At 43.5% G+C, this 19,862-nt stretch overlaps 1 protein-coding gene across 10 annotated transcripts in view; it reads right to left on the reverse strand.

The window, feature by feature from the left end:
* The window catches only part of SAXO6 (stabilizer of axonemal microtubules 6), a 541,049-nt gene that overhangs the window by 488,052 nt on the left and 33,135 nt on the right, over positions 1 to 19,862 (reverse strand). Inside the window, exon 1 of one of the 10 annotated variants that reach the window (XM_078676507.1) lies at positions 5,206 to 5,381. The exons of 8 other annotated variants lie outside the window; for them this stretch is intronic. In XM_078676507.1, the coding sequence (XP_078532633.1) occupies positions 5,206 to 5,223 (18 nt within the window). In that variant the 5' untranslated portion in view covers positions 5,224 to 5,381. Of the gene's footprint in view, positions 1 to 5,205; positions 5,382 to 19,862 lie in introns of those variants that run through there. One more of the 10 variants, XM_078676541.1, reaches the window with a different exon arrangement.

A 19,862-nucleotide genomic window follows, 5' to 3' on the forward strand; every position in this document is an offset into this window, starting at 1 on the left:
TTGAACATGTAGTCTAACCTTCCAAGTGAGAACTAAGCAAAGTAAAGGCAAGTTAATTATTTGTTTTGAATAGAAAGGAAATCATTTCAAATAAGGTTGAAATTTATATTTCCTATAAGTAACCCATATATCCTTTAGGCGTTTCCTAAAAGTCCAGGTGGGCGTAGCCTCAGTCATACTGCTGAACATCACAGTGCCAATATGTAAAACAAGCACTGGTAAAGCCAATAGGTATCGCCTATGCAAGAGCTATTGGCTATGCCAATATGTTTTTAGGTTGTACACCACAGTGGCTGCTGTTCAGCATGGTTAAAGGTTGGTAGGGTTAAGGAGAGAGGCATGGAGTGGAGTGTCAAGGAGTGGCGTGAAGTGGCATACTGTAGAGTTGAGTGGAGTGTTCTGGAGCGCTTGGAGGGAATAGTGTGTTGTAGAGTGGAGTGGCACAGAGTGTCGTGGAGTGGAGTAGACGGTGTTGCGTAGAGTGGTGTACAGCAGAGTAGATTGTCAGAGTGGAGTGGCATACAGTGAAGTAGTGTGTCATAGAATAGAGTGGAGGGAGTTGCGTAGACTGTCGCAGAGAATACTAGTGTTGTCAAATGGCACAGAGTGGAGGAGAGTGTCAGTTGAGCAGAGTTTAATGGAGTAGAGCAACATAGAGTGGAGTATTGTAGAGTGGAGTGTCGTAGAGTGTCGTCGAGTGACCTAGAGTGAAGTTGCGTAAAGTACAGCGGTGCAGAGTAGATTAGCGTAGAGTGCAGTCGCGTACAGTGCATTGGTTTTGAGTAAAGTGGTGTAGAGTGCATTGGCATACAGTACAGTGACAGAGTAGCATACAGTACATTGCCATAGAGTAGAGCGGTGCAGAGTAGATTGCAGTGGTGTAGAGTGCAAAGGTGTAGAGTGGCACAGAGTGCAGTGGCGTATTGAGTGTAGTAGTGTATAGTGCAGTGTGAAGTGGTGAAGAGTGCAGTGGGGTAGGAGTGCAGCCTTGCAGAGAAGAGTGTCAGAGTGCAGGGTTGTAGAGTGCAGGGTCGTAGGGTGTTGCAGAGTAGAGTGGTACAGGCTAGAGTGGTGAAGAGAGCAGTGACATAGTCTACATCAGTGCAGAGTAGAATAGAGTGACGTAGAGTGCAGCGATGTAGAATGACGTAGCGTGCAGTTGCGTAGACTGCTGTGGAATAGAGTAGAATGTTGCAGAGTAAAGTGCTGTAAAGTGCAGTGGTACAAAGTAGTTGGTGTAGATGCAGTGGCGTAAGGTGCATTGTTTTTGAGTAAAGAGGTGTAGAGTGCACTGGCGTAGAGTGCTGTGGTTTATAGTAGAGTGGCATAGCATAGACTGCAGTGGCATATAGTGGAGTGCTGTAGAGTAAGAGTAGCAATGCATTGATTGCAGTGGTGCAGAGTGGAGTAGAGTGGTATAGATTGAGTTGCGTAGAGTAGATTATTTTAGAGTAGAGTGAAGTGGTGTCAAGTGGAGTGATGCAGGGTAGAGTGGACTGGTGCATGGTGAGTGGAGCGGCATAGAGTAGTGGCGTAGAGTGCACTGGCATAGAGTGCAGTGTTGCAGACTGGCGTGGTGTGGCCTAGACTGGAGTGGTGTAGGGTGCAGTGTGATAGAGTGCAGCGGTGCAAAGCAGATTGGAGAGGGGCTGGAGTGCATTGGCTTAGAGTGGAGAAGAGTGCAGTAGAGTGGTGCAGAGTACAGTACAGTGCCATAAAGTAAAGTGGCACAGAGTAGAGTGGATATAGTAGAGTCGCACAGAATGCAGTGCTGCGGAGCATAGTGTTGTAGAGTGCAGTGGTGTAGACTAGAGTGGCATAGAGTGCACTGGTGTAGATTGCAGTGCCGTAAAGTGGTGCAGAGTGAAGTAACAGAGTGCAACGGCATAGAGTGGCATAGAGTGTAGTGCAGTGCTGTAGAGTATAGTAGCATACAGTGCAGTGGTGTAGAATAGATTTGTATAGAGTGTAGTGGCATAGAGTGCAGCAGCATACAATTGAGTGGCATAGAGCGAAGTGGCATAGAGTGGAATAGAGTGACGCAGACAGCAATGGCAAAGAGTAGATTTTTTCAGAGTAGAGTGCAGTGTACAGTGGAGTGGTGCCGAGGAGAGTGGTATAGAGTAGTGGCGTAGAGTGCAGTGCTGCAGAGTGGTGTACACTGGGTAGAGTGCACTGGCAGAGTAGAGTGATGCAGAGAATTGTAGAGATGCATAGAGTGCAGTGTCAGAGTGCAGTGGTGCACTGTAGATTAGAGTGGCACAGAGTGCATTGACTTATAGTGCAGAAGAGTGGCATAGAGCGGTGCAGAGTAGAGTGCAGTGGCATAGAGTAGAGTGGTGCAGAGTAGAGAGCCCCAAAGTACAGTGGTAGAGAGTGCAGTGCTGCAGAGTAGGGTGTCATAGAGTGCAGTTGTGTAGAGTGGCATAGAGTCCATTGGTGTAGAATGCAGTAGTGTACAATGGTGCACACTAAAGTGACGTAGAGTGCAATGGTGTAGAGTAGAGTGGCATAGAGTGAAATGGCGTAGAGAACAGTGGTGTACAGTACAGTGGTGGAGAGTAGATTGGCATAGAGTGCAGTAGCATAGAGTGTATTGGATTTGAGTAAAGTGGTGTAGAGTGCATTAGGGTAGAGTGCAGTGGAGTAGTGTGGAGCGGCGTGGAGCTGAGCAGAGTGCAGTCGAGTGGCAAAGCTTGCAGTGGCAGAGTAGATTGTTTCAGAATACAGTGAAGTGGCATAGAGTTCAGTGGTATAGAGTGGAATATTATAGAGTGCAGTGGTGCAGAGTAGATTAGAGTGACTTGGAGTGGATTGCCATAGAATGCAGTGGTGTAGAGTAGCAGAGAGTAGAGCGTAGTGGTGTATAGTAAAGTGGCGTGAAGTGCATTGCTGCAGTGGCGCAGAGTAGATTGGCATAGAGTGGCGTAGAGTGCAGTGATGCAGAGTAGAAATGAGAGGCGTACCGTGCTGTGCAGCAAGAGTACAATAAAATGGTGTAGAGTGCAGTGCCGCAGAATAGAATAGAGTGGCTTAGAGTGCAGTGATGCAGAGTAGAATAGAGTGGCGTAGAGTATAGTGGCGTAGAGTGATTTGGTGTAGAGTGCATTGGTTTCGAGTAAAGTGGTAGAGCGCAGAGTGCAGTGGCATAGAGTACAGTGTTGCAGAGTAGGGTGCCACAGAGTTGAGTGGTGTAAAGTAGAGAGGCGTAAGGGTACAGAGAAAGAGTCCAGTGACGAAGGGTGGAGTGGCTAGTGCGGAGTGGTGCAGAGTAGAGTGCAGTGGCATGGTGCACTGTAGAGTGGAGAGGGGTACAGTGGAGTAAGCATGGTAAGGTGAAATACTGACATTACAGTCAAAGCATCTTCAATTGAAAAGGCCATTACATTTGAACTCACGTAAAATGTTACTGATAAAAGTATACAGCGCACAAATGGTAATGTGTGGCAATGTCATCCCCCAATGTACTGATTTGATCGTCAACAGTTCATTTACAGAAATTCAAATTTAATTCTGTGCTACAAAAATAAAAACATCTATACAGCCTTCCTCAAGTAGCCCCCACAAACCAGCACGATTGTCACAGCAAATGTGACAAGATAATAACAGGATTTAAAGGAGGCCAGTTTACAGAAAGTGAGTTTGTGGAAGAATATAGTAAACAAGATTTGGACAACGGGAGAGAGGAAATCGAGCAGGACAACTTAAAGCAAATAAAGCTAGCAATTAGAAAGCTAGAAAATGTTACAAACCACGAAGCGAATGGTAAGCAGAGTGCATTCCTACATCAACTTTCTGAATGTCCCCAAGAGTTCTTTAGCTGTGCTGTCTGGTAGGCTGTGACCTTAAAAAGGGGAAGGGCTATGTTCATACACAAAACAAAAAAAAGTGCTAGGGTAGAGCTGTGTCAGCTGTGAATTAAAGAGTTTAAGAACCCTGTTTGATTAATGTGATAATATTATCCAAATTGGTGTACTCATTTAACTGACCTCAGAAGAATGAAAGGCTAAATTGACTTGCTGCAATTCACCCACCAGACGTGCAGATCATCACACATCTAATTTGTGGGCATCTAACTAAGCTACCCTGCCAGCAATGAGAGGCCCTGGTGGCACAAATTAAAGCCACTGGCTGAATGAAAACTATTGGTACAAATGAGAAGCACAACCCAGGGTCAGTGATGGACTTAAGATTGTTGTAACAGATCATGGGTGCATAAATGGAAAAGGATTGTTGTCTAGTTTTTTTTCTCACACTTCTTTGGCACCTGTCAGTAAACAGTAAGTAATGCACATCAAACGCATCAAGCTGCAAAAATGAGGCACACTTGGGACAGATGCTAAAGTCACTGAGGATTTTTAGTAGTGGACATTTCATGGACCAACATGGGAACATATAGGCCACAAATAAGGGGCAGAGAGGGCAAACATAAAAGCAGCCGAATGGCACACTAAAGTTTAGTGACTAAACTCACCCACGAGTGCACCTGAGGGGTACTAAAGTTGGGCACTCGAAGAGGGACTAGTTGCTGAGGTTTGTGGACACCGCAGTAAATTAAGAACACAGCTGGCAACAAATGAGGTACAATGAGTGTTCAAATGAGTTGCACTGCGGAACACGTTGTCACGAGTACACCTGAGGGACACAAACATCGAACACTTGAGGGTATAAATGAGTGGCATATGAAGAACACACATGGGAAACTGCACAATTTAGTTACACTGAGCCACAGAAGCAAGATTCACAGATGCATACAAAGGAAGGAGGTTCGAAAGGGTGTAATTCAGAGACACTGATGGGAAAAAATTGATGAAGAAATAATGTAGAAGACACAAAAAACCTTTGAGGGGGCGAAGAGAACGCGCAGGTCACAAATAGTGAACATTCGAACCACTTTAAAGTACACATTTCACGATCATTAAATAACGAAATGCTGGTCGCCGAGGAAACCAGATAAATAGCAAGGGGCAAGAAGGACGATCGCGTAAAGCCAATCGAGAAGCATTGACCGAAGAGAGATATATATATATTATATATATTATATGCACTGAGGGTTCTGAATGCAGAAAAAATCAGACAGATGTCCCATTCAATCGTGCCTTTCGGCACTTCCAGCCCGTCACTATGCCTCCTCTTAACGTTAGCCTCTTTCTATCCCTTCTCCTCCTAAGTGCACAATCATACCACAATGTCGCCATCTCCTACCTTAAAGTGGCCAGGCATCCTGTATCCTACACTCGAAGGGTTGGCCCTAGGACAGCCCCACTATCAGACCCTGGTACCGCGGACAGCAGCAGACAGATGGTAAAAGCCATCGAGGGGCGGGCTTGGTATCTAACTGTAAACATCGCTGTTTCCGTGGAAATGTCTTGGCGTCCTGTAGTCCGCGCCTGCGCGCTGGAGTGTCAACGGTCGTGCAAGAAAAGAAAAGACAGACTAAAGTAGCACAATATTGTTGCGTTTATTTAAAAGCAAACACAATGACGGGCCAACAAAAACCAGTCCAAGATAGGCAAAACATGCAGAAACAGATGTTGTCAAAAAGCTGTACGACGTTTACTGCTCTTGTTATTTTCCGCGTGAAACACCCTGGCCCCGTTTAGGCAGAACGCCATGCTTGTAAACATCGGTTTTACGTTCTCAGCTCTTCCTAAGCTTTCCCCTTAACTTTATCACAAGTGGAGCAGAGAAGGGGTATTTAATGAAAACACTGCCATATTTGCGTTTAAATTTTGAAAAGTTGGCACACCTTTAATGCTAAGACACGTTTCTAAAAGAGGTCCTGTACGTTTTATTTTCCAACCCATATTTTAGAAAAGGCAAATATGTTTTTATGGACCCTTGTGCATCTCTCTACCTCGTATGCACATGTATATTCTTATCAAGTCTTGGTTTTATCATTTGCAGCTTTTTGTACTTTTAGCATTGTTTTTCCTTTTTATAGATAAGGGACTACATGTCCCAGAGTGCAAACAGACCAGCTACTCACGAGTCAGCTTGATGTCTCTGTAATGTCTTCCCTTGGTTTAGGTAAAGCTTAGCGAAATGGCACACGCTCTAAAACGCAGATTTTGTTTGTCTAACATGTAATCTATCTCGTAGAATTGTGGGAAATGCCAGTGTAAACCGTCTATGGCAGTTAAGTGTAGTCCTTATAAGTTTGTGACCTGGCTTTGCTGGTACAGTTCTGTTCTCTTGCCAAATTCCTCAGCAAGTTTCAGCAGGTCCTGGTTTTCAGAAAGGGTAGCCTCAGTACAGGAGGAGGCAAGTTTTCAAGTATTTTTGGTTTCTGTAATGATGGGTACAAGACTCCGATAAATATAATTAAAGTTTCTTTAATTCCAATAATAACTGCACCAACGACCGGAAGCTCATGCCGCATACCAGGATCTCCGACAACTGACTAACGTTGTTGGAATCCTGGCCTGCTGCATTCAGCACTGGATCATGGAGCATGGTACAAAAGATGCTAAGTGTTGGTGGGCATCCTCGTGCAAGGTTTACAGCATGAGGATGCTAACTTTCAGAATATTACAACTTCTCCCTCCTTACAATAAAGTAAATACAAATTGCAATAAGTAAATCGAATAAAAAATAAAACAAAATGAAGAATGACGTAAAAAATGGAAAACACTTTTACAGAAAGAAAATGTTCCATATGTTAAGACATAACATAGTAATTATATTTTGAAGGTAACTTTCTACAGCGAGTTTTCAATTCAGATGATGAAACAACTACATCATTATTTGTTGACACAGAATTTGTGTCAGAGACACTTTCCGGACTGGAATGTAAATTGCGAACCAATGTAGGAGATGAATTTCCAAAATCAGCAATAGAATCATGAATAAAATTAACCCTATCAGAATCATATAAATCCTGACTGTAAAGCTTAATCAAAGAATCAGCTTGGGAGTCAGAAAGGTGAACAAGCGATCTTTAATTCCACCGCCTCTTTTTACCAAGGATAGCTGAACCTTTGCTGACACCAGTAACCTGAACAGGTGGAGAAAATTTTGAAGACTCCTCTGGTATTTTTGGGGGATTTTTTATGAGAACCTAACTATCAACCTTGACCTGTGTCGAGTTAAAGTGCTTACCTGCATTATGAAGAGATTTCATAAGAGTTATTTTTACTAACAACTCTAGATGCTACTTCCTTGTTGCATTGATGATTATTAACATGCTTGTTAATTAACCAATTTGGAAACAAATTGGTGTGAGCAGTTCTACCTCTTAAAAGAGAAAATGGGGAAACACCTGTGGTACAATGGGGAGAGATATTGTAAGACCATAGTTTCGAGTACAGAAAATCCTGGACATCATGTTAAGAGGAAATAGCAGTTTGAATAGCATCTTTATCTAATCTATTGGCTCTCAACCAGACCGTTAGAGGTTGGCGAGTAAAGAGCAACTTTAAAGTTTTTCACATCGCAATCATTGAGAAATGAAGTAAACTTTTGAGAAATGAAATGGGTTCCATTATCTGAAACCAACACAGAAGGAGATCCTTCCAGAGAAAAACATTTTTTCAAAATTCTTATGGCATTAGTAGAATTGGGAGCATCACAAAACATGTGATAAATCCACTTAGAATGATAATCAATAATCCAAAATGTATACCTAATGTCATAAGGTAACAGTTCAGAGGGTCCAGAGAAATACAGACCAACTTTGTCCCAAGGTTTTGTAGGAAAAGGAACAGGATGTAAAGGGGTGTTGATGACTTTCCATTTTTTGTCTGATAATAAGCATTCAGGACAAGAGTCAATAATTAAATTTTACCTGGGATTCTAAGGATGGCCACCAATAGTAAGACTTAATGAGTTGAGAAGTTTTGGATATTCCTAAATGGCCTTGATGAGCAAATTTAATGATATCATTCCTGATATCAGAAGGTGGCACAAACAAATCATGTCTCATAACCATATCATTGACCAGAGATAACTCGGAAGCAACCATGACAAATGCTTTCAACTCATTAGAAAGTTTCCTATTTTCTGGTCAACCTTTAACAATATAATCCAAGACCAGTTTAAGATTCTCATCTTTTTCTCGTGCTTTTAACCAGGATTCTTCAGTGATGCTAGAAAAGGATTCAATAGCATCAAGAGTTGCAATTACGCTTTCTGTGTCTTCCGAACTTTCAATTTCTGAAAGATCATGTAAAGCCATTCGAGAAAGGCAATCAGCCCTGAAATTTCTTCCTCCAGAAATATGTTTTATTATGAAAATGAAATTCTTGAAGCTTAGACAGAAGCCTAACCAACCTAGATGATGCTTTTTCAAGACCATTACCAGCTAATAGCTGTGTAAGAGGTTTATGATCTGTGAAAAGTTCAAATTCACGTCCCCAAATGTAATTTTTGAACTTTTCTATGGCCCAAACACAGGCAAGAGCCTCACGCTCAATAGTGCTGTAGTGAGTTTCAGAAGGTTTTAACATTCTTGTGGAAAAAGGTATGGTGTGTTCTTTGCCTGAAACCCATTGGCCAAGAGCTGCACCTAATCCAGTGAGACTGGCATCCACCATAATGAAACATTTCGAGGAGTCATGAAAAGGGTGAAGAGCAGGGGCATCAACAATTAATTTCTTTACTTGAGAAAAAGAAGAAGAAACTTCCTCAGACCAGTCAAATTTTGCACCTTTACGTAAAAGAGCACGCAATGGCTCAACTGTCTGTGCATACCCTTTCACAAAACGTGCATAGTATTCTGCAATCCCTAGGAAAGATCGAAGAGCATCTTTGTCTTTCGGAGGAGTGGCATGGCTAATGGCTTTAATGAGGGAAGTTTTTGGCTTGATACCCTCGAAAGAAAGTGTATGACCCAAATATTCTAGTTGTGTGGCAAATTTGCATTTCTCAACCCTGATTGTCATTCCTGCCTCATCTAGTTTTCTTAGGACAGAAATTAAGTTGCTTAAATGTGTCTCCCAATCATCAGCTTACACCAAGATATCGTCTTGGTAGGCCTGAACTCCTGGAATGTTTTTGAAAAGATTGTCCATGATTTTCTGAAAAATGCTGGCTGCTGAAGCCAGGCCAAAGGGTAATTTAAGATACTTAAAGACACCAAAAGGTGTAACAAAAGTAGTAAACTCCTGAGAATCAAGCATCAGAGGCACCTGATGGTAAGCTGACTGAAGGTCAATGAGTGAAAAAATGTTCCCCCTCCCAAATTGGCTAGACATTCGTGGATTTTAGGAAGGGGTTTGCAGTCAACAAGTATGTTTTTATTTAACGTGCACAAATCCGCACATAATCTGACCTCACCAGATTTTTTCGGACAATAACAATGGGAGAAACACACTCAGAGGAATCACATGGAGCAATTACATAACGTTGTTGGAATCCTGGCATGCCGCGTTCAGCACTGGATCATGGAACACGGTACAAAAGATGCTAAGTGTTGGTGAGCATCCTCGTGCAAGGTTTACAGCACGAGGATGCTAACTTTCAGAATATTACAGTTTCAAAATTAATAATTAGCCCTTATATGAAAGCAATTTAGTTAACACAGCTAATGCTATGAATAAAAGTTGCATTTAATTCACCCTTGTGCCATATTGTCTGTCTTTCCTATGTTGGTTAGCGCTGTCAATTAAGTCTTTCCATACCACTCAATCAAAACAAAATTATAGCTCAACTTCTATGTTTGTGGCCTGTCCCTGTTTTTTGTTTACAAAATCTGGTCACCTTATGATTAAATAGTTCTTGAGAAACTTCATTTCACATTAATGTTGAAATTCTGAGCGGGTGAGAGAACACAGAGTTCAGGAGAGTTTGAAAGTGCACAGGGTGTTTACTCATAGGGGGCAGAGTAGGTATAGGCTGGTAGATGCCAAAAGCTGTGCTGTAATTGGCTGACCTTTGACTTTGCTGTGCTGTGATTGGAGGGCGAGCTGAAAATCCAGTGAGTGAGAGGGAAGCGAGTGAAAGGCGAGGAGAAGTCCTAGTTAACATTTAAAGGCGAAAATCTTGGGGATTCAGTTCTAAAAAGAGCAAAAAGAGTTAAAGAAAGAGGAGAAATTCTCTCCGAAAGCACAAAGCACTCAATCTAGGGAAATAGCAGACAAGAAAGGGTTACACACGTATGTATGGCTCAAAGATTGGTATCAATAGACTGAGAAGGATAGAAAATGATACTTCCTTCTTTGTGGCACATTCCACATAAAAAAGCCAGAGAATTTGAGGAGGCGAGTCTATGGCTAAAAGCCTCAACCTAGTCCTTCACAATTCGATGCCTTAAACCTCTGGGAGAAAATGGCAAATGAGAAACATAGAAATAGATTTGCACTTAAAACCTGCACTAAGTTCTATTCATGGTTAAACATTCAGGACGATAAGAAGCAGAGAAGGTGGCGAGTGGATGTCATCAAGTCAGTAGGCACGTATTCTGTGATAAACTGTGAGACACTGGTAAAAGAAAATTCCACTTGCCAAGAGAGATGAGTCGGTAAAGTGGCGAGCAGGATGCCTTTATTGATGAACTCCTAAAGTTCAAACGACCCTCTTACAGTACAACCCCCCATCAGCAGGAAATACAACCCAAATCTCTGCAGAGAATAAAACTACAGCACCCAACTCCACAGAGGCGAGTGCACCCCGAGTTACCCAGAGGCAGTTGGTTCACAGACTCCACCAATACAGACTATCCATTCAACCCAAACTCTAACCAACGTGAGCCCTCTAGCTATGAATACCCACCCAAGTTCAATAGACCCGAGCATTCAGTTGGCTGTAGGGACAATTATTTTCCCAGACCCCGGAATCAGATAGGAGGAACGACTGGAACACCCATACAGTTTACAGTACCTGTAGCAACCTCATTCCCCAATGGACGAGAACCCACACAGTGTAAATATCATCCAGTTCAAAACTGAACTCAAGGATATTGTTAAGGATAATGTGGGATTAGATGTTTTGAGACACTACACTGAGAGCAAATTGATCTACTTAAGCAAAGAAGCTACTAGGGTGGCACCGGAAGCTTATGCTAAAATGGCGACATTAGTGGATGAGTTTGGGTACGATGTTATTCAGAGAAAGAAGCTACAAAGGAATCCTACCTGGGAATTTTCTTAACTACTAGCGGTTCTTGCTCTAAACACATACAAAATAACAGACTAAAGATGGTGCAATCTTGTGAGGTTGTCTTCAGGTTTGCCTCCAAATTAGTTTGTTGACCAATCAGGGAAAAGGTGGCTCTTGTACATCTCTTTAGAGTTGGCTCAGTTTGACAATACCCTGTCCCTAGATTCTCCAGACTGTATATTGTGCTTCAGCACAAGCGATTTGAAGCCTCTGCTTCTTAACAAAAAATCTGCTGTCACTTGTGCTAATGTCCTCCTGAGGCCTTCTGTTGCCTTATATCTTTCCATGACAAAAAATGAGGCACTACAGCAGTATTTCGTGTGTAAAATCCACACCCAATACCGCTTTGTCCTAACTCAAATATGTTTGGGCATAGCCCATGTCCTGGTGGCTTTCCTGACAATGAAGCAATAGATCACCCGGGAAAGACAGTAAATTGCCCGGGTGATGGTAGACAGTGGCACAGCTGGAAACAACCCCCTTCATAAACCAGCCGAGAGACCCAGACGAACAAGCTCCGCAATGTCCCTAAGAGAGCAGACTTATCTTGCCAACTCGTATGACTCAGATACAACTATCAACTCCAGCTCCAAGATCCAGGTAATCACTGGATTTGGGAGAGACTGCTTCACACCTAGAACGACGAGGCCATGAGCCTTACACATAAATATCTTCATGGCACCCCCGACAAAACACCACAACAACTAGGTAACGACTAACTAGATGCTTATAAACTGCAGATCTGCAACCAAACATGCAACAGAACTGGCAGAAACCATCCTAACTCATGACATTGATATCACACTCATCACTGAAACTTGGTTGAATGAGTCCTCCTCCTCAATCATGGACATGCTTGTGCCCTCTGGGTTCGCTATCATCAATAAAGACAGACAGAACCATCGTGGTGGGGATATTACAATCATCTACAAGAGCAACATCTCCATAACCGAAGCTGACTCATTCACCTATAACACATTTGAATATCTGACCGCCACCATTAAGATGAATGAAAACAAATCGCTATTCTGCCATCTCCTCTACCATCTGCCAGGCAACACTCCTACTTTCGGAGAACACCTTTCCGACCTGATAATACACTGCTCACTCGTGGACTCCAAAAACATAATACTAGGTGACCTCAACCTCCATTGGAACGGTGAAAATAATACTCTGATCCAATCCTTAAACAGACTTCTCAATAATAATCTTATCCAACACTGCACAGAGAAAACCCATAACAGAAGTTCAATCCTCAACGCCATTATTGCTCACGAAGATGCAGTTACTATCAACCACATCCTTTCTGTCGACTGGTCAAAGCACCTTATCATTCTATTTCACATTAACCAAATGAGCCATAGCCTACCCCGTACACAGGAAACCATTAATTGGGCAAGAAATCTAAGACAGAATTCCCTTGCCGACCTGGAAGAAAGGGTAAGATCACTACTTCCTCCATAACAAGTTACCTCTCTACAGCTGAACTTACTACACACTACAAAGCAACAATGGCAACTATACTAGATCAAGTAGCTCCCTTGAAGTAACAATGAGTCAGAACATTCCATCAAGAGCCTGGTTCAAGACAGACCTAAACTCTGCAAGAAGACATCTCAGAGCTGCAGAAAGACTCTGAGGGAACACGCCATCCACAATCCACCTTGACCAACTCAAAACCGAACGCAGGAAATATAAAAAACACATCAAGAATGAAAAAACCACCTTCTTCCGTGGTGCATTAGACAATGCCAAAAATCGTCCCAAAGAACTCTTCAATCACATTAGACAACAAACATCCAAGCCTCCCTCAACAACAGTGCAGCCCTCCAAAGACTTATGTGATAACTTTGCCAAAATCTTCAAAGAGAAAATCACTAAGATTGAGCGCTCCCTTGATGACCACATCATTTCATCCACCCGCCCCCTGCAAAGAAGACAATACCCCCCTCATGCACTCCCCTAACAGTTGGAAGTCTTTCAACCCCATCACCGAAGCAGAAATTGTCAAAATCATCAGATCCAAAGACTCCTCACACACACCGGACCCCATTCCTGCCCAACTTGCTGAAATGCTCAACCTCGCGATAGCCCCACTATGGACCAAGATCATAAATAGCTCCCTGAGAACCAGGGTCATACGAGAATGTCTTAAAATCGGCCAAGTCACACCACTACTAAAAAAAACGGGCTCTGACCCAAACAATCCCAATAACTTCAGGCCTGTTTCCAATATCCCATTCTTATCCAAAATCCTGGAAAGATGTGTTCTCCTCCAACTGAAGCAACACATTGACAGAAGCAACCTTCTGGATACTCACCAATCGGGCTTACAAAAAGGATGCAACACAGAGACCGCGATCCTGAATATCATAGATGATGTCTACATATCACTCAACACAGACCGGTGCTGCCTACTCATACTCATGAACTACCAGCAGCCTTCGACACGGTCAACCACAAACTGCTCATTAACGCATTCCGAGAAAGGATTGGAGCAGACAAGGTGATCTTACTATGGTTTACCTCCTTCTTTGGGGAATTTTTGGGATACTTTTTCCATTGGTAACAATGTTGTAATTGCGGGTGACCTTAACCGAACTTATGAGCCCTTGGTCACTTCTGAGGACTCCCTTGAAGCAGATGAGGATCAACAATGGGGCATACCTGCGTTAGACTTAAAGCCAGTCACGAGGTGGACTGAGGACATTATAGACTTGAATGCTATGTGCCTAGAAAAAGGTCTAAGAGCCCGTACAATGTCGGATAAAACGGATCTATGACCTTTGATAATGGGAGATTCAGAAGCAGGATAGATTATGTTATCTGCAGCTTGGCATTGTGGCCATCTGTTTGTGATATGGAGGTAACCATGAGACCTGAGAGTGATCATAACCCCCTATGTGTAGAACATAAATGGTGGCCCGCTGGGACAAGCTTATCTTGCCAGAACACCCTAGCTCCACCGTTGATTATCCCAGAAAATAGTATGCGTAGGTTGAAATGGGCTAGTGTTGTGATCAACCAACAGGCAATTGAGAACATTAATTGGGAAACTGACAAGGCTATAGCAGCTCTGGGTACAATTAGCGGTTCACCATCTGAACTGGGGGACGTGGTAAACATCCACAATACCCTTTTTGCTGGGATCAAACAACATTTTCTGAAACTTGTTAGGCGAAATGGGATAAGTAACAGAAAAGAGGCAAAATGGTATAACGCTGAATGTAGGGCAGCACGACTTGCACTGGGCCAGGCCATTAAAAAGAGGGTGGTTGAATCTACTCGCCTAGCCAGAAAGAGTTATAAAATGTGCATAGCGAAAGCCAAAAGAGACTGGGACGAGCTGCATTGGTGCAAATTGAAGAAAGCGAGCGATAGAAAGGACTCCAGAGCATTTTGGAATATTGTTAAATGGGGTAGTGAGAGAGTTGATGAACCCCCCAATAACAACGTTCCTCAGGAGGCTTGGATAACATTTTTTAGCTCACAGTATGCTCTTAATACTCAGATTACAGGTGAAGACAGTATTAACGTGTCCTTCTCTCAAGGTAATCTTTTTACTGAAAAAGAGATTATGATTGCTTTAGATGCTGCAAATAAAGGACGTGCTCCTGGTTCTGATGGCGTTCCTGCAGACATCTTTTTAAACGATAAAGAGCGGTGGTGTAAATACATTCATTTACTGATCAATCTCATTGCCAATGGTGCGGAGGTCCCAGCTGCGTGGAAAGGAGCAGTGATAATTCCTGTGTTTAAAAAGGGTGACCGTGCTCAACCGGGTAACTACAGGCCAATAAGCCTTATCGACACTGTACAAAAAGTAGTTGGTCGAGTGGTTGTTAATAGCCTCCTGGATTGGGCAGAGGACAATAATATTATTTCACCCTATCAAGCAGGTTTTCGTAGGGCAACAAGTACGGTGGACCAAGTATTTCGATTCCAATTGCTTCAATGGAAGTCTGTGGTGCTGGGAGGTGGCAGCCTTTACGCGGCTTTTGTCGATTTGAGGGCTGCTTTCGACCTGGTGCCACGGGCCAAACTGTGGCAAGTTTTACAGGGTCTGGGGGTCCCTGCGGAACTGTTGACCCTGGTAATGCGCTTGCATGAGTTTACTTTTGCTAAAATCCAATGGGGTTGCTATGATATGACAACAGCAGAATTTCCTGTAGAAAGAGGGGTTCGACAAGGGTGTTCAATGGCTCCAACATTGTTCACTTTGTACATAAATGTTGTCGTCTCCCGTATGATAACAGCTCCTGTCGATGCTCCTTCACTTGCAGGGCTAAAAATCCCTATACTTATGTTTGCGGACGACACTCTTATATTGTCTAAAACCCCTAGTGGTCTGCAGCATGCCTGTTTATTTTTGAGAATTTTTGTGGAGAACACGGCTTGGAGGTGAACGCCACTAAAACTAAACTCATGACTTTTAAACCACATCGTAGCTTTAAGTCCAAAATAGTAATGAGTGGGCGGCCTCTTGAGGTGGTAAATTCATTCACATATTTGGGCATCCTTATTGCAGATAACAACAGGTGGAATCAGCATATTAACATTGCAACCTTGCGACATAAGCAATTATCGGGTGTCATTAACTCGGAACATAGGAAGTCTATGACCAAACCAGTCAAGCCAGCTTTGCTGGTTTATGAAGCAAAGGCTATCGGGTCCGCACTCTATGGTGCAGAGATGTGGGGTTTTGAAAATTTGAACTCCCTACAAGGGTCAGAGAACAAATTTATAAGGCTACTTACAGGTACCCCGAAAAGCACTCCTCTCCTGCCTTTAAGATATGAGCTTGGTAGGAATCAGATTAAGGATTTAGCCCGATTACGCCCAATTTTATATTGGCGAAGACTCTGGACTACTCCCGAACTAGCTCACTATGCCGAATGTTTTATTGATATTATAAAGGCGGACTGCTTCCATAAAATCAGTTGGCTCAATACACTCAAGGCAATGTTGTTTGAGTTTGGGTTAAGTCCCTTATGGCTTGATCCAGCTGGTGAATCATTTCCTTCCAAATCTGTCCTAAAAAATTTATTTTGGGAACACGTTGATAGCAGGAGTCTGAGTAGCTGTAGCAACGGGTCTATGTCTGCGGGTTTTCTTGAGGTAAAACTATACCCGGCTCTGGAGATGTATTGGGATATTATCTCAAAACCAAGGGATAGGAAGTTGTTATTCCAATTGAGAGCTGGAGCCCTCCCCATAAGATCATTGACAGCCAAATGGGGCTTAGGGGGGTGTGACATTTGCCCCGTTTGTGGAACGGGGAAGGAAACCCTTGGTCATTTTTTGTTCTCCTGCAAAGCATACTGTGCCCTTAGGCGGGCTTGGTTGGCACCAATGTGTAGGAATCTGGGGACTACTTGTAGTTCTGTTGCTCTGCGAATTATATGTTCAAGCCCACTTACATGGATATCAATAGCAACAGCGAAATATATGGGCTGGGCATGGGCGATCAGGCAGAGATTGCTAGTTAATTAACTATTCTCTGTCTGTAATGTCCTGTTTTTAGAATAACAATGAAATTGGTCTTTTACAGGGATTGCTAGTTAATTGTCTATTCTCTGTATTTATATTATTGCAGAGACTGCTAGTTGGTTAACTATTCTCTGTTTGTAAAATTTGATTATATTAACTTACTTACACTATCGCTTTTTTAAAAACCGTACATGTTTTTATAATATTGCATTAATCAAATCTCTTTTTAATTATTTAACAATTACTGTGAGAATCTTTTTAACCAAATGTATTTTATGGACCCTATAGTGCTTTGTAAATGTATTTGAGTGTAAATTTAATCCTATTTTATATTGTTAATATTCTGTGTATGTTTTGCTTTTATGAGTAATTACTCGAATAAAGCACTATTTGAATTTGAATTTGACCTCAAACTGGCCACACAATCCCTGGTTCTGTTCAGACTGAACTACGGGAATGCAACCCTCACAGGCACGACAAAATCCCACTTAGCTCCCCTCATATCTACTCTAAATGCAGCTGCCAGGATGATCACAGGAGTAAAGAAATACAACCACATCACTCCCTCTCTAAGAGAGCTAAAATGGCTCCCAATTGAAATGTGCCCAAACTTCAGAATTGCTTGTCTCACACACAAAGCTCTTCACACTGGTAAACCTGCCTACTTGGCTTCCAAACTTAATAAGGCAGGCCAGACAAGGAGTCTCAGGAGTACTAATACTCTACTTCTCATTCCCCTGAAAACCCGCAAACAAAAAACCTTGTCACGGTCCTTCTCTGGAAATGCGCAAAAAATTTGGAACTCTATCCCATTCCACATCAGGACAACCCCTCCTTCATAAACTTCAAGAGTCAGCTCAAAGACCTCTTCCTCAACCGAACCCATTCGAATAGATAGCTGCCGCCTAAAGAGACAGAATCCCTCTGTCACAGGAATCTTGCCCAGCACAGAATATAGAAGCTTTGATTAGAAGGCATCTACATCACACGCCTTTTGATTCATTCCTTGCCCCCCCCACCCTGAAAAGGATTCAACACGAGACAATGCTGTTTATTGATATACTTTGTGTTCATTTGCATCATGATAAATGTTGTAAAGCACTCCGATACATTCGGGTCTGCCAGCGCTATACAAAACTCTTAAATAAGAAATAATAATAATATATAGACCATCTGCGCCCGTCCGCGGCCGATTGCGGCCCAGGGCCAGAACCCCTGGCCCTCCCACTGCCCATATCTGTTGGAGTCGAGATGATCTACTCCTCCTTCGCCAGGAGAATGTGGGTTCTTGCTTACATAGCATGGAGGTAGGAAATAACGTGGCCTGCAACTACTGTGGCTTTGCATTCTATACAGGGGCAGCGAAAGTCAGTGGACAACACTCCCTGATATGCGGCTTACTGAACGTACGCTCCCTACGTAAGCACTGCCTCGATATTCATGATCTACTCAGCGGCCGACAATGGGATCTACTTTTCCTCACGGAAACGTGGTTAGATCAAGATTCCATGCCAGAAATTATTGAGGCGATTCCAGAGGGCTACTGCCTTCAAAGATTGGATAGAATAAAAGGGAGAGGGGGGGGCATAGCCATAGTCGCTAAAACTGATTACCAATGTCAGCTGGAACGCACTAACATTGAGGGCAGTGAAACCGGTGCCTTCTCTATTTCAATAAATGGCAACCTTACTGTAAAAGGCCTTTTGATCTATCGCCCCCCGGGCCCCTCTTCAGCCTTTATTGACAAGTTAGTGGAGGACGTTACAGAAGCTGCACTTAGCACCGACAAATATCTAGTCCTAGGCGATTTAAATCTACACCTAGACACTCCTACAGACAAGGCAGCTAATGATCTCTGTCTGACCATGGCAAGTCTTCAGTTTGAACAGAAGGTACAACATCCTACCCACAAGATGGGCCACCTTCTAGATCCACTCTTTGCTAACTGGAACCAGGTGGACGCTCAGACCCCTATCCCTATCCCATGGTCCGACCATCATCTTATTCCTTTTACCATCGGGATACAGGGACCTTGTCAGGCCGACCCTCCTGCCGACAAACATCCTAGGCGGAGATGGGCGGCGTTCTCTCAAGCTCTCTTTAACCAGGCGCTAATTGCGAAGGATCATCCTGGTGGTGTGGGTGTGGAAGAAATCAACTCCAGCCTAGACCAGCGCATCACGGAGGCCCTGGACCTGGTGGCTCCACTTGGTGCGGCCAAAATGGGGGGTAGAGCTATGAGATCAGCTCCCTGGTTTAATGAGGACATGCGGGTGGCCAAAGCTGCTTGCAAACGGGCAGAGAGGCAATGGAGGATCGCCTATTCTACTCCCGCCAAAGCAGAATACATTGATTGCAGGCGGAACTATCATAAGCTACTCAAGAAGGGTAAATCAATGTACTTCTGCACTAAGATTGCTAAAGCTGAACAGTCCACTAAAGAACTCTTCTCCATTTACAAATCTATCGCAATAGGGAAGCCCGCTGTGATACCCACGAAATTTTGCACTGTTGAGGGCTGCGATCGTATTGCAGATTTCTTTGCCAATAAGGTTATAAATATCTATAACTCCTTCCCTCAGCAGGCAAATTCCAACAGCCCCCCACACTGGCAGGACACCAATCCTATAGGAGAACGACAGCTTACCACCTTCACCACTCCCACGACTGAAGAATTGATCCGCATTTGCGGGTCAATAAAATCAGGTTCCCCTAGAGACCCGACGACTCCGAGTCGACTCAGGGGTAGCCTGCAAATACTTGAACCCCATATCCGCCTCTTACTTGACACCTCCTTTAAAACTCAGAGTGTCCCTAAAGCCTGGAAGCAAGCAATTGTTCTACCCCTACAGAAAAAACCGAATGTAAATTTTGATAAACTTGATAACCTCCGCCCCATCTCCCTCCTGCCTTACATGGCTAAAGTGGCGGAAAAAATAGCCAATGTCCAACTTATGCAGCACGTGGAGGAGGCATCGCTACTCCACGACTCGCAATTTGGCTTCCGCCCCCGTCATTCGACGGAATCGGCACTTCTTGTGGCGGTGGAGGCACTGCGACAGGGCGTGGATGAGGGCCACACTATGGCTCTGATCCTGCTTGACTTAAGCGCAGCATTCGACACTGTAGCACATTCCATCTTGCTACAGTGTCTGAGTGGAGGAGGGGTTACAGGTGCTGCGCTGGGCTGGATCAGGTCTTTCCTGTCTGACAGGTGTTTCCAGGTCAGGCTGGGCGAGTGCTACTCGAGGGAGATCAAGTTGGGCCAGGGCGTG

This window comes from Lissotriton helveticus, chromosome 1_1, assembly GCF_964261635.1.
Source record: "Lissotriton helveticus chromosome 1_1, aLisHel1.1, whole genome shotgun sequence".
In the NCBI taxonomy this organism is placed as follows: domain Eukaryota; kingdom Metazoa; phylum Chordata; class Amphibia; order Caudata; family Salamandridae; genus Lissotriton; species Lissotriton helveticus.